Source organism: Kwoniella shivajii, chromosome 11 (genome assembly GCF_035658355.1).
Source record: "Kwoniella shivajii chromosome 11, complete sequence".
Taxonomy (NCBI): domain Eukaryota; kingdom Fungi; phylum Basidiomycota; class Tremellomycetes; order Tremellales; family Cryptococcaceae; genus Kwoniella; species Kwoniella shivajii.
The window spans coordinates 325,550-339,848 of NC_085918.1; the positions used below are offsets into that span (position 1 = coordinate 325,550).

Here is a 14,299-nt window from a genome sequence, read left to right on the forward strand (position 1 = left end):
TAAATGAAAAACAAAAGGAAATGGAGAATCGCTATGCATAGCAACAAGCTCGTGATATTCATCTTCAGTAGTAGATATGATCTCACTTCTCAAAGGGCTACAACATACTTGACACCTCTCTTTTCACACAACTCCATAAACACTGCGTTGGCATAATCTGTCCTTTCCTGGATGGATCTAATCGTCGAATTCAATGTTATGATATCGGTATCAAGGTTTCCGCGCCCTCTTTGACGACTCAGGAACTCCCTCTTTGATCGATCTCCTGTATATACATCTTGAGCAGTCAGTAGGAGTAGCTTCGTGCAGGCTGTTTTAAAAATTTAAAGCAATAAACGAGATGGCTCACGAGCTTGTTTGTGTATCACCGGAGAATCGCGTTTCTTACAGTAAGTGTTCTTCGCAACCTTGCAAGATACGTGGACCTCAATCAGCTATGACTGACCACTTTAATATTATTCCGCAAAACTCACGTATTGATACTTCGGTTTCGTCAATTGTATGCTCGATAGAAGGGAGTGAGCTACCTGAGATATATCCTCTGAATTGCAAAGAAGAGTTAGCGATACCATTCAGGTTAGCGTAGCCATCAAATCGTCTCTAGGGGGAAGTGCTACTAACCCAAGGACGTAGTGAGGGGTATGTCCATAGCCGTTTGCAGTTTGTGGAGGTCGTTCTGCAATTCATTCAGTTGTTGTTGTTTTTCAGTCAAGTCAGTCATCAAGGTTTTCCGCCTTCCTTCCTTGTCGCGGTCTGCTTGAAGTTGCTTCTGATATTGCCCTTGGGGTTGTGTAGGACGCGAAGTGCTACGGTATTGGTGTTGGGGAACAGTGCCTGGAGTGGACTACATGCAGGCAATATCAGATTAAACATAAAAAGGGACATTTGTAGTATTTGTGAGGACACCTTACTCACGAAAGCAGATCCAGTGCCAGATTGACTATCAGATCTACCAAAGTGAGAGTCTGAGACTAAGCCATCGATTGTGGACCTATCGTTGTGACCTACCGTACCCCAAGACGAAGCTTCGATTCGGGTCGATTAGTACATTGTAATATCATGGATGATTTGCTGTGATAGCGCTCACATGCTTTGAGAAGCTCACCTTCCGCCACAGAGCTTCCGGCAATTGCTCCAGATTTCCAATGCGAGGCGGTGGCAGCTGGCTGGACGGACGAGAAGCTTTAGCATTCTCACACATTCTGGAGGAGACCTATGGCACACGAGCCGTGAGAGGACTTACAGATGCGTTGTCACTCATTACTTGTTGCTCATACCAAGATATGGATGGAGAGTGAGCAGAAAGCTGACCCTTGCGTCTCTCGTGATCTGGGCTGATGGCGTCGCGATGAGAAGGAATATAAACCCGGTGGTCAGTTTGGTACATATGGGCGGGTGGTCTGAAAGCTGTAGCAGGATTGTGATGATAATTGTGGAGGAGATGTGGGATATGAGCAGGTAATGAGCCGGGGTATAGTTGTGTCGATGGTGGCTGAGGGCCCTCCGTGTTGCTAGTAACCGAATTCCCAACATGGTCACAGAACGTAACAGCTGAACTGCTTGATTGTGGTGCTCTCGACTGACTGCCTCGAAAGGTGTTCCCATGTCCTTTTCGGTTGCGTCCGTATGCGATGGCGTGGTTTGACATGAAAAAGGGCGGATTCATGCTGGCAAAGGTTCCTTCGACAAGTGATCTTGTATAATCATGCGACCTTTGATCGTAGGAATACTGATGGTGATCAAGTCCTTTATAGGCGAATTGATTATCAGACTTTGCTGGATCTGCCCAAGGCTCGCTATAGTCGTTATTTTCTTCATTTGAGTTGAAGCTCATAGCGGAAGCTGGATATGATGATTTCGGGAAGTCAGTACTTTGTATGACGCGATTAAGACAATGAACAGAAAACAAGAAAGCGAATAGCAATGGGAATGACCTGTTATCTACTTGCACCGAAGTCAGGTTTTTCAAGTCATACATAATGGATGTGTCCAGTATCATATATTTACATTATAAAAAGATAACAATGTTGTCACACAGAAGCATTTGCTTCAAACAACTTATCTCCTTTGATAAGTACTCCGTGTCAAGAGCGCAATTTAAAATTCCTCACCGGCTAAGAGTGATGGCTGAGGATGTCGAAATTGAAAGGGGAGGACACGTCCTCGTCGATCCGGTCTACGGGACTAGACGTCCCTGATTTCGTAGATTGATTGTCTAATAATATATGGTGGTGAGAGTTGTTATGGCTGCCAAAGGAATATTCGTTGCCTGGTCGATGACTTGTCACCATTGATTGCTGGATATCTTCCATATCGTCGAGAACTGGGAAAGGGCCATTTCGAGGGAATTTGTCCTCTGGCTGATATGTTTGGGCTGGTAACGAATGTTCTCCGGACAAGCTGTAACCACCATATAAACGGGAGTAACTTAGTTTGACAGAACAAATTGCTGATTTAGATTATCGAAGTCTGTGTACCCCCCAGAGGGGGATAGTGTGTGACCAGATTAATCATGGGTTGGTTCATAGTTTTCATTGATGTGAAAGTGGACAAATTGGCTGTAATACTCATCTAGACTGAAGGAAAAGTAATCGACTTCTTCACGGTGTTCATTATCAGGAGGAAAGGATTGGATTTTATTGGGGATCTTGACCCTTCTGTGACTTTGGGGGCAGTAGGGTCCTCGAATGCCGACTGGCCACAGTATATGGTAGCGTATTTTGAATCTCAAAGGATGACGATGTTGTCATGCAGAACTATTTGCCTCAAAACACTCAACATCCTTTGTGAGGCAATAGAAAGGATTAGACGTCAAACAAGCGGGCTGACTGATCTCATGTGCCACTAGCACTTCGTCTCAGCGAGTATTGTGCTTCGACGATGATTTCCTTTTAGCAGAATAGACTTCTTCAATGGAAGTGTTATTGACATATATGAAGTAAAAGCAAAATACAAGTTCGAATACTCTAGAACACTTTACTAGCCCATAAGTAACGGAGTGGTGCCAAGCGTGCACACTCATCTCGTACTGTGTATCCGTGTTAGACATCACGTCAACAGCGATGTGTTGTAATATTACATAATACATAATACGCTCTATAGTTCATCAAGAAGTTTTCGTACAATTCACTTCTTGTACTTCTTCCTCATATATTATAAGACGCTGAGGAAGTACAGGTAAGTTCATATTATACATGCATCGCTATATAAGACGCTGAGGAAGTACAGATTTTCACACGATGATGTATACATTTCAGAACTTTTATCTGTATTTTGCTCTTTCGAGGGCTGTGTGGATATAGATACTACTGCCTGAATGTGGGACTGTAAGTACTCCTGGACGAAGCCTGCAGAAATTGAATTTCTGAACGGACGGATTTGGCGGTTAATTTCAGTTCGTCCAAATCTCTCTGCATTTTCTGCTTCTTGAGCCGTTCTCTGTTGCGATAATTTTGTGTTTTATTGCGAGCTGAATGCATTCACCAGAACGTGAGCTCAGGACTTGGCTACTTGATTATAGTGGCAATCTCATACATACCTCTTACTTGGATCTGTGTGGACTTGTCGGCATAGTGGCTGACGTCCAGAGGTAATTCCTATACGACGAGTTCAGGCCGTCAGGACCGGCTGGTATCTGTGTATCCGGAGACTTACACGTGGAATTGTGCATGGTGTTTCAGCACTGGAAAGCGTCGATAAAGCCCGGCTCAGCAATGCGGAATACCCTGCAGAAGAAGAAGTGACAGAGCCATGATTCCAGCTTTGTTAGCGCACATTCAAGAGTGACATTCACATGCAAGACACCAACCAGTAATTCTCGTGATGGCGTGCTCTTCTGGTGGACAGCTGAAGTGAACAGCTTGTTGCAGTTCCTGAACAAGATCCTTCACCTCGCGTACCATGATGTCAAGTGAGTTCGTGAGATGAAGTTTGCGTTCCTTCTGCCGCTGCCGTCTGAATTTTTGCTTGTCTGCATCTAAGGGTAATAAGACACCATCATGTCTGTATTAGCCAATCATTACATCCTTCCCCATTCTCATTAATGGCACCTACTGCTAAGTGGTTCCCTTTCGCTAATTTGGTACACTTGGGATTCTGCTGACGAGGTTTTCCTCTTTGGGGTGGCAAAAAGTGTTTCCAAAACTTCGGTATCACCGCCGTAATCACTTGTACCATAGTTGGGATCAAAAAGTGCATTTGGTGTTGCGTTGACATTTGCTTGTGCAAGTTGACCTTGAGGATCTGCTTGGTGACTAGAATATCATCTTTCTTTCTCGAGAGTGGCGCGATTTCTATCCGCCTTGACAACGCCGGACGAGAAGACTCACCTGCTGGGAAATCCCCGTTGTCCGACCACGCATTCTCCCTTTCCCCTCCTTCTGTCATCATCGAAGCACCTGTCGGCGATTGCGTCTGACCAGGGACCAAACATCACGTTATCACCAACAAGTGGCGAAACGTTGCCAAAGTAGACTCACCAAAGGTTCACCCCTTAAATCTGTCCACCAGAATGGAGATTGTGAATCCGTGAAATTAGATTCTGCTGCCGTGAAAGGCATGGCTGACTGGCCGTCGGCGGGATTAGTCTGATACCACTGAGGTGCTGTGTATCCACCAGCAGCTTGACTCTGATGCAATAACCCACAATCAAGAATGTTTGGCCAACTAGTGGCATTTAAGCCATGGCCGATTGAACCTTGCTGATGAGCTGTATCAGCCTCATACAGGGAATTATCACGGATCGCAGGGACAGTGACTGTTGATCGAGGCGTTTGATAGGACATTAGATGGCGATCCTGTGTGGGATGATTCCAATCTTGGACACCCAAACTTCGAAAGTTTGGTGTCATCACTGCAGGCTGTTGATACATTGTGCTAATAAAAGCTTGATTGGGTGGTACACTTGAATCCCTGTTCATATCCGAGAATGTATGACTTTGAGTGCCAAGGAAGGAGTGACCTTGTGGGGTGTTCCCACGATGATTCTGAGTAAGTTCATTGCCAAAACTAAGCGGCGCGTGGTCAACAAGTTTGTCTGCTTCTTCCTTATTGTATCTGTAGCTCATGATATACGATAAAGTCTGTGCTTCAGGCGCAAGTGGTACTGTCATCCTCGCTGGAGAAACTCATATACAGTACACTTATAGCTTGACTCGAGCTCGTCTTCCCTGTCAGGTTCTTCTAAGGAGAAGGCATAGTCGTAGTTGACAGAGGGCCCAGGCTCACATCCTTTGATAGTTTTTCAGACGCTTCTGTTTTCAGAGGAGCCTCGATTTTGTTTAGTTGCTTGGAGAGAGACAGAAAGGGAAATGACATTGCATAGTATTCCAAAGGCAAATATGACGATCCATGCTGTCAGTATCCCAATTCCGCCATTCTGCTACACATCTCAAGGGAGGAAGAGATCGTGACAGGGGTAAGATAATTGCATATTCTCATTTGAACGTGTATTTGTACAGACCGCACAGTATATCTCTGGTAGCTGATAATAATATAGGTCTTGCCGCCTTACGAAGCCTACGTCATTCCGGGTGAGTGATATCGATCTAATTACTGCGGCTTCGAAAGGCTGAATGTATGTCTTCTTGAAGAAGGAACACAGAACAGAACGCTAGAAGGCTGGCGAGGTTAGGACTAAGCGGTAGAGAAAGAAATTGAGAACTTGAGAGCAGATGTCAGAACCGAATGCTTCGCTCTATTGAACGCTTAGCCATCGGTGATCCAACCATCAACCTGATTTTCCCAATCAGCTCCATCATCACCACTTATAATTTTTCCACCGAGTTGTTGAATCTTGTCCATAGCGTTCTTAGAGTCTTCGGGAGAAATCCCGCGTATACCTGGACCGAGTAGAAGGGTCTTGAAAGAGGAGGAAAGAGCGGAGAGAGCGGTTTGCAGAACACTATGAATACATGTGAATGTCAATCGGCCGTATCTTCTCTTGAAAGGTAATACACGATTGGACGCACCAGAAATCCGTTGCTAATCCGACAAGAACCACTTTATGAACGCCTCGTTCTTTGAGACAAAGACTCAACGAGGACTCTTCCGCTGATCGCAGTTCTCCAGGATGTTCATTTGATCTTTCTGGACTAGATTCCGATGGGTTTTCGAAATCAGTTATATATCCTTCGAAAGCTGAGTAAGCTTCTAATCCATCATGCGTGCCCTATTATATCCTATATATGAGCCTTTTACCAAGTTCTTATATTGTATGAAACACACAACTTACTTTCCTCACCAGCTTTACATCACCTTCCCATTTTGTTAATTTGTCTTTCAGACTATATTCGATCTCCGCTCCCCGTGTTCCTTGCACACAGTGATCAGGCCATAAAGTCTGGTTATACTCTGTACCTCTTGCATCTGTCAGAGTGAGTAACTCGAAGGGATTCTGTGGGGGATGAGACGACGCGAATGAAATGTGTTTTTTCGGGTGATAGTCCTTTTGCGCGTACGGGGCCTTAGCTATATACCGAGCGCGAAAAGAACCACTTGTGGGGTTTGTAGAAGGGACATACTTGACTTGCTACTATGACTGGCCAATCCCATTTCTCCTTGTCTATTAAATTATGTATGATAGGTAATATTTCGTCTCCATTTGGTACAGCCAGTGATCCGGATGGAGGTAAGAAATCGTATTGGACATCGATAATGAGCAGAGCCGTGTTTTGGATTGTCATTGTTCTGTTGATCTTGAGAGTCCCCTGTCTCGTCTCGCTTGCTATGTTGATTACGGCCCTACCTCAAGTCCATTTGCTCTTCATGATTGGGCCTCTACATCGATATCATTGCTAGATAATTGTTTTTGTTTTTGTTTTTGGTTTATCGCATCGAGTTATGGTGATGACGCCATGATCCCACGTGGTCTGTGCCTGGAAGATTGCGCATTTGATCTGCGATGCTGGGTTATAAAATGCTCATAATTCATCTTTCTTTTGTACTTTGTTCCAACTCTTGTTCTTCCCCTTTTCTCTCATGACATACCGCTTCAATTCCATACTCGATGACCTCCTCCTTCCCTATATCAACTATCGATATCCCGCCACCACCAGCATTGGATCCGACTCATGAACCAACCAACACGTTAGCTCTATTATTACCTCATCAAGCGTTATTCTCACCTCCAATATTACAATTACTGAAAGATCACTATGGTTTATTTGGTGAAATCATACATTGGGCTCCTGTGAAAGCATTTGGAAGAGTTCTTATCGTTTTTGCAAGTGAAGAAGATGCCGAAAACACTAAAAAAGAAGGTGATTGGTTAAAACTGGATTTACAACAACCTACTCCAACTTCGACTACATCTTCAACAGAGGAAACTAGAGTAGCCAATGATCACGATCATTCGGTTGAGAATGACAATAATAGTACAGGATCGATAGGGAAAGCAGGAGAAAAGGGCTATTTCTCTCCTGGAAGGAAATTAAGAAAATCAAAACCTTTGAAATCTGAGTAAGTCATGCGTTTATTCATGAAGTCTGAGGTGATAAACGATTCCAAGTGAAGCCGGTGGCAATCCGTCATAACTTGTCATCCATTTTAACGATGCAATTAATACTCATTTGGCTTTTTGTAGATTGATACTTCGATTACATTACTTGCCGCCTACATTGCTTCATCCCGATCCATCTACGACTCACCTTGCTCCACCTGCACTACCACATAATTTCTTGATTTCACCACCTGGTTCACCTCCCGAAGGATGGGAACCGATCCCCGAGGAAGGCCCGAATACTACCATCTTAGCTGAAGACTTACAACGTGCATTGGAATCACTACAGCTCAACGGATCATTCGGTAAGAAAGGAAACGGTGCTAAAGAGACTATACTGGACGAAGGTGGTGTGAGAGTCGAAGTTGAGGATACAACAAAACAAGATGATGTAGCAGGGGAAGAATCAACTAGATGGGATCAAGATATCGAAGAAATCATAGATACTTCTCACGGTGGTCAAAGTATTTGGAATGAACCCAATCAAATTCACGGTCATGGTCATGGTCACGGTCATTTCACTCCATCACTAAACAATTCTGGAAGTTTAAGTGGTATGGGAACTCCAAGTGGTAAGATCAAAATCGCTCCAACAGCTAGACCACCAATGTAAAGTGAAGCTCAGTTAGAAGTGAAGTGGACTCGGCACGGGCGATTGAGACACATAAAGAGGAATGTCGGCGCGGATCATAAGACGAAATCATCATGTTTTCGATTCTGTCATTGCACAAGTGTACACATTCAGACATAAATTCCCATTTTTCCCATTTTTCCCTTGTAATATAGGCTAAGAAAACACTGTATGCATAATATACGTTTCATGTATGAGTAAGATGTAAGATGTTATTATATACAACAGATAAACAGGTAAGCGACCAGTTCTGACAATATCCCTGCCGATCGTTTATATCCTTTTTGGACCCATTTCTAAAAAAGAAGTTGATATTTCACCAAGAAAACCCATTCTACTCTGCTCTCCCAGTTTTGATCTCTACAGCTACGTTTATACTCATCAGAACTATGTAAGCAACGATCAAACAACATGCCCAACGTCTATCTATAAGATATCCGTTCATGGGCACGAATATCGCTGTTGCCACTAAGATTAAGATCAATCCAGCTGCTGAAACCCAAAGTGTAGGTGAGAAATGAATTTTCACAGGAGCATGTGAAGGTTGAAATAAGATATGATAAGTTCCTGATCCACCCACTCCCAGAAGCAAGTTCAACATCCTAAAAAAGTAATGCAAAGCTTGTCAGTCAAGACTATTCTAAGCTCGAACGCAGTGATTAATTACTTACGGCCCTCCGAAACATGCACCATAAGCCATAGCAGGAGCAAATTGAGCAACAGTCACGTTTGCGACTAAATCCGCAAGACTATTGCCGACTGCAAAGACTGCGAAAGTAGGAGAACACGGTCAATGTTATTACCTGAAACGTTAATGAGGGATGATATTCCGCTTACTAGTCAATCCAATGATGGCATCACTCAAGCCTAAGATCTCTCCGACGGTCTATTCAGTAAGTCAGTGATGACACTATTGCGGTGTGATGTAAGCTAGATGTTTTACTCACATTCAGCACTCCTACTACCTCATCAGCAATAGCAGCTATCCAAACCATACTACATATGAATCCACAGAAACACCTAACCAACCTCCATGGATAGGACGATCCATCTGTTGAGATATACAACGTCGCCACCGCACCAAGAGAACCGGTGATGCACGAGGCGAGAAGTACCCAGAAGAAGTACGGTTGTTCACCTATATGCATGGCAAATTAGTTTTCATGGGATAGCACTTGAAACGAAAGTTATGTCAAACTCACTGAACATGACGAAAACACAGAAAGTAGGTCCTAGCACACATTGAGTTGCAGTCAACCATTTATTGTATTCTAAACCTCTTTCTTCATTCAGCTCCTCAATTAGGTCTTCCTTATCATCATCCACACCATCCTCGAGCTCTAAATCGCCTCCATCTTCTATGTGTGAATTCAGTCTTCTAAGTGACGAATGCGATATTCTACCTAGTGGCGAATGTAACGGTGAGAATCCATGATCGACCAAATGGTGTAATTCTCCACCAATGCCAGGATTTAAAAAATGATCATTCTCTTCATTGGCTGAACCTTCATCAGATGAACATTCAGTTTGGTCATCCCCATCTATACGATCATCCAATCCTTCCTCTGTGTCTGTAGGTAAAGCGATACCACCTTGATCACCTTGACCTCCATCGTCCACTACCGGTAAAGTCAGTGTAAGAGCTAAGATAGCAGGAACAGATGTGATAGCTAATATCATTCCGATCCAAGATTTATGTCTAAACGATTGTAATGAAGGAAATAGTGTTCTTAGAATCATACCGGACCTTCTTCGCACTGCGAATCGAGATTCGTGTTTGCCGAATATGGGTAGAGGTGGAGTAGGAAGAGGAGTGGCTTGTTCAGCTGGGATATCGGCATTTCCTGATGGATCTATGACGGAGATTGATGGTACAGAAGGTCTCGACAAGTGAACCCTTTGTTCTGAATGAGGAATAATCACTTTAGGTCGAGTAGGTTTGGGAGATGGGACAGTCAATTGACTTGGTAATTGTGGCGTGGGTGGATTGCCGGTTTGATCTTCCCACGGATTAGGTTCTGAGGTGACAACACCTATATCAGGTGATGATTGAGCAGGAACAGAAACACTCCTATTGCCTTGACCACCGGTTGGAGATGTATGTGTCGAAGCTCTTCTTCTTCCTTTGACAGATGTGGTTCTTCTAGGTAGTTGCTGCGAAGATGATAGAGCAGAATTCAAACCAAATCCATATGAGGAAGATCTTCTATGTCCAATTGATGACATCGGACCGAAATAATCAGTCTGTTCTCGATCTCTATCTCCATGACCTGAACCTGGACCTGGACTGTTGACCCTAGAATTTGATTCTTTTCTAAGTGAGTTCACCACATCTCTAAATTCAATGGCACCCAATAACGAGAAGTTGGCTCGGGGAGTATCGATTGAATCGTGATGATGTAACTGAGGATGTGAAAGGTGATGAAAATTATGAATATGTGACGTTGAGGTAGTATGTGATCTTGTTCTACCTAAATTGGGCCTTGATTCGTTTATAGGTGTTAATTCACCTGGAGTGTCTGTATGATTGAGTTCTTCGTCTTCATCTATATCGAGTGGTTCAGGTATAGGTGATAGATGAGGTGAAGAATGATTTGAACTCCTTCTACTTCTTTGAGATGATCCACCGTTCCCGTTGAGTAAAGGTGATTTTGAATTGGATTGATCATGATCGTCGTGATGATGTGCTAGATGCTCCTGCGATAATCTCTGTCTTCTTCTACGTGCCCACCAATTTCCACCGACAACAACTCCCACGTAAGCCACGTACAGTACGACCATACTTCCTGCTTCATACAATGCTAGATGACCATCACGTAATACTACGACGAGTAGTAATACAGCCGATGTGAAGAAGAGTACATCTCGTAAGAACGCATGTCGAGGAACGTGAAATGGTCGAATAAAAGCTATCGACCCTACCACAATGGAAGTGACTAATTATGATTGATCAAAGTAAGCTGAAATATAGTCAAAACAAGCAGGAAAGCAAGTGATACTCACTGAAACTGGCAGCACCTATCAATTCTCCAATTGCTAATCCAACAGTTTCATTTTTCATTGCACTAAAAGTACTAAAAACATCTGGACTTCCATTTCCAAAAGCCAAAAAGGTGACTCCAGCAGTTGACTCATTCAATCCCAGATAAGTCGCTATGGTGGATAAGTTTGGACAGAAGAAATCCGATGCTGATATACCAATGAATGAAAATAAGAAAATAAGGATTAAGAGTAAAATGAAAATGTAAAAAGGTCTTGCTGCTGGTGGTAGATTGTCATACCATTCTGAATATGGTAGTTCCAATAATGATTCCTACTCATGAGAGTATGGTTAGCTCACACTCTCATTGATAAATTCTATTATTAAATTAGTGGTAGAGTGAGAGTGGACTTACTGCAGGTATGGGTATGGAATTGTCTGTCGTCCATCTACGTAATAACCTTTTACCGGGAGATGTCGACGTCCTATCTCCTACTATTCTAGTATTGACCAATAAGAATATATGTAATGTTATTGAAGCAGCCAGAAGTAACCATACCCTTTTACTCTGCAATTGAGCCGGCATGGTGGGAGCGATCGGGAAGACTGAGGTGATCTGTAGATCCGTGTGAGAATGTTTGGTCAAATGGTCAAATAGTCAAGTGGTTCAAGTAGACTGTTAACGGCAAAGAGACAAGTAGGAATGGTGTCTCTCGCGGAGAGTCATTCTTCTCACCGACAAAGGATACACCAAGGAGATTATCTAGGGGCTTCGAGCAGTCGTCTGTGATGATGGTGTCGTATTTAGATTGAGATGAGATATTAGGGGAGAGAAGTAGAGATGTCAAAGAGATATCATTTCATCTCTCTCTTTTCTACATTCGTCATGCGTAATTGATTATAACCGTGCCTTAAAACATCCTGTATACCAATACAACAATTACATTCCTCTCCCTCTTGCTTTCCTTCTTCTCCGACAGATCAGTACAATACACGACATATCATCACCGGCAGCACCGAGCATTGAGCCTAGATTACTACCGACGAACACAAAAAGTATCCGAGATCGTTGCGAAACAGGAAGACGAGTTTGAACGGAAAGCACCAACCAACTACTTTCAAGCTCCCCTAACGACTATCACTCAGTGTAGTATGTCAAGTCCAGCCAGGAAGAAGGTAAGTCCAAGTTGAACAATCAGAAGCGAACGGTGATAAGTCCACCTTTTTGTGTTATCACAACAAAAAAAAAGATTCCAAGCTAAATATTCATATTTTCTAGGTTTTGTTGATGGGAAAGTCGGGTATGTTCAATTTCGTCGAATTGGTTTTACACTGGGTGAAATGCTGATGAATGTCCCTTCATTCATTCGTTGGATATGTAGGTAGTGGAAAGACTTCTATGCGTTCAGTCATATTGTCAGTTGAGACGCATGCGTAAGTTGCAACATTTAGCTCATACCCTGTTATATCTGTTATAGCTCGAATTACACCGCTCGAGATACAAGGAGATTGGGAGCTACGATCGATGTTGAGCAATCTGCAGTAAGGTTCTTGGGAGGATTAGTATTGGTGAGTTCACTATCACTGAATCTCTCACATTTTCGATGGCTTGAGTTAGAGGAAGTGGCGTGGACGGTATTGGCTGATGTTCATCCTTTTCGTATGTCAGAATTTATGGGATTGTGGAGGACAAAATGCGTTTGTAGATAATTACCTATCATCACAAAAAGATACCATATTCTCAAACGTAGCGGTATTAATATACGTTTTTGATATAACTTCAACTGAATGGGAAGGAGATTTGAGATATTTTGAAGATATATTATTTGCTCTGAGGGAAAATTCACCTGAAGCTGGAATTTGGGTATTGATCAATAAGATGGATCTAGTTGATAAAGAAGACCCCAAAAGGAGGAAATATGAAGAAAGGAAATCTGATTTATTGGGTGTTGATGAAAGAGTTAGGAAAGAATTGAAAGATGATGGTATCAGAGAAGTCTTAAGATGTTTTCCGACTAGTATATGGGACGAGAGTTTATACAAGGTAAGTGCCTCCCATCCTTGCCTCCTATTACAAATGCATATTGACAAATGAGGACTGATAATATCACCCGTATGTCTCTTAGGCTTGGTCTTCAATAATACATACGTTGATCCCTAATATATCATTGATAACGGCGCATTTAACATATCTTAGAGATCTATGTTTAGCGGTGGAAGCAGTTCTTTTTGAATCAGATACTTTTTTGGTTATTGCGAAATCTGGTTCACCTTTGGATTGCGATCCTACAGATTTAGATGAGATGGAAATCGAAAATGGTGGTAAAGAATTAGATCAACAAAGATTCGAAAAAATTAGTGAAATTATCAAAGGTTTCAAGAAAACTTCCTCGTTAGTCGTATATTCTTCTTCGCCGTTGGATTATATCATCGCTTGTCGCCTTGCCGATAAAAAACCATAATGAGCTAATGATGAAAGTTTTTATGTATAATAGACGGAATCACGAACAATATCATGGATTCGAAGCTAAATTTGACGATTGTACAGTCATTTTAGAACCCTTAACCAAAAGCACTTATATCATGATCATCTCTGTTGATCCTAGAGTTGGTGAGTACCCTTTTTTCCTCTCTTTTCTCAGAGAAAACCACATCGCTATATCTCACGTGTAGATGACTTCAATCAGTAATACTCAATCAGAATTCCCATGCTAACGCTCGTCTCCCGTCCTCTGTGAATTTTTAGAGACCGGCGCATTACTCTACAACGTACATCAAGCTTCGGCACATATGGTAGAATTCGCTTCTAAACTCCCACTAGAACAACAGAAATGCGGGTGAGTAACGCGTTCTCCGATATAAGCCAGAATGATTGAGAGTCATATCATTCGATTCACCTGTCCTATATGCGGGTTGATAATGGGTATAAAACTAATCTTGAATTACTTGATTGATTTCAGAATATGTCGACATAACAAAGAATTGAAATATGCTGTCGGGACTGATCAAGATGATTCCATCCTAGCGTGGGATGATCCTAGACCGGATTTGTGAAACCTGTTTTGATATACTAAGGGAGTTAGATCATCTTGTGATTGTTTATAGATGGTTCATTGTATAGGATCAAGAAATGGATAGGTAGATGTAATTGTATCATGTCAACCAGATGTTCGTCAAGCGGATATGGATC

The 14,299-nt window shown here is 42.6% G+C and overlaps 6 protein-coding genes across 6 annotated transcripts; 2 read left to right on the forward strand and 4 right to left on the reverse strand.

Annotated features, from left to right (window-relative positions):
* Positions 1–616: 616 nt before the first annotated feature.
* On the reverse strand, positions 617–1,261 carry IL334_007551 (uncharacterized protein; the record flags this gene model as incomplete). The annotated part of the gene is made up of 4 exons (XM_062939241.1): positions 617–844; positions 916–1,025; positions 1,088–1,166; positions 1,244–1,261. 4 exons carry the CDS (start codon positions 1,259–1,261, stop codon positions 617–619), a joined length of 435 nt encoding a protein of 144 aa, XP_062795292.1.
* A 2,778-nt stretch (positions 1,262–4,039) lies between these two features.
* On the reverse strand, positions 4,040–4,784 carry IL334_007552 (uncharacterized protein; the record flags this gene model as incomplete). The annotated part of the gene is made up of 3 exons (XM_062939242.1): positions 4,040–4,242; positions 4,329–4,413; positions 4,479–4,784. The coding sequence occupies 3 exons, from the start codon at positions 4,782–4,784 to the stop codon at positions 4,040–4,042; spliced, it is 594 nt and encodes a 197-aa protein (XP_062795293.1).
* A 922-nt stretch (positions 4,785–5,706) lies between these two features.
* On the reverse strand, positions 5,707–6,683 carry IL334_007553 (uncharacterized protein; the record flags this gene model as incomplete). The annotated part of the gene is made up of 4 exons (XM_062939243.1): positions 5,707–5,902; positions 5,970–6,169; positions 6,233–6,445; positions 6,522–6,683. 4 exons carry the CDS (start codon positions 6,681–6,683, stop codon positions 5,707–5,709), a joined length of 771 nt encoding a protein of 256 aa, XP_062795294.1.
* Positions 6,684–7,006: 323 nt separating this feature from the next.
* Positions 7,007–8,111, forward strand: IL334_007554 (uncharacterized protein; the record flags this gene model as incomplete). Its single annotated transcript, XM_062939244.1, has 2 exons — positions 7,007–7,458; positions 7,583–8,111. 2 exons carry the CDS (start codon positions 7,007–7,009, stop codon positions 8,109–8,111), a joined length of 981 nt encoding a protein of 326 aa, XP_062795295.1.
* Positions 8,112–8,463: 352 nt separating this feature from the next.
* Positions 8,464–11,695, reverse strand: IL334_007555 (uncharacterized protein; the record flags this gene model as incomplete). Its single annotated transcript, XM_062939245.1, has 7 exons — positions 8,464–8,731; positions 8,801–8,897; positions 8,967–9,015; positions 9,077–9,267; positions 9,332–11,065; positions 11,133–11,442; positions 11,525–11,695. The coding sequence occupies 7 exons, from the start codon at positions 11,693–11,695 to the stop codon at positions 8,464–8,466; spliced, it is 2,820 nt and encodes a 939-aa protein (XP_062795296.1).
* A 566-nt stretch (positions 11,696–12,261) lies between these two features.
* Positions 12,262–14,163, forward strand: IL334_007556 (uncharacterized protein; the record flags this gene model as incomplete). The annotated part of the gene is made up of 9 exons (XM_062939246.1): positions 12,262–12,285; positions 12,389–12,410; positions 12,492–12,525; positions 12,588–12,678; positions 12,779–13,153; positions 13,236–13,501; positions 13,605–13,720; positions 13,856–13,946; positions 14,070–14,163. The coding sequence occupies 9 exons, from the start codon at positions 12,262–12,264 to the stop codon at positions 14,161–14,163; spliced, it is 1,113 nt and encodes a 370-aa protein (XP_062795297.1).
* Positions 14,164–14,299: the final 136 nt, after the last annotated feature.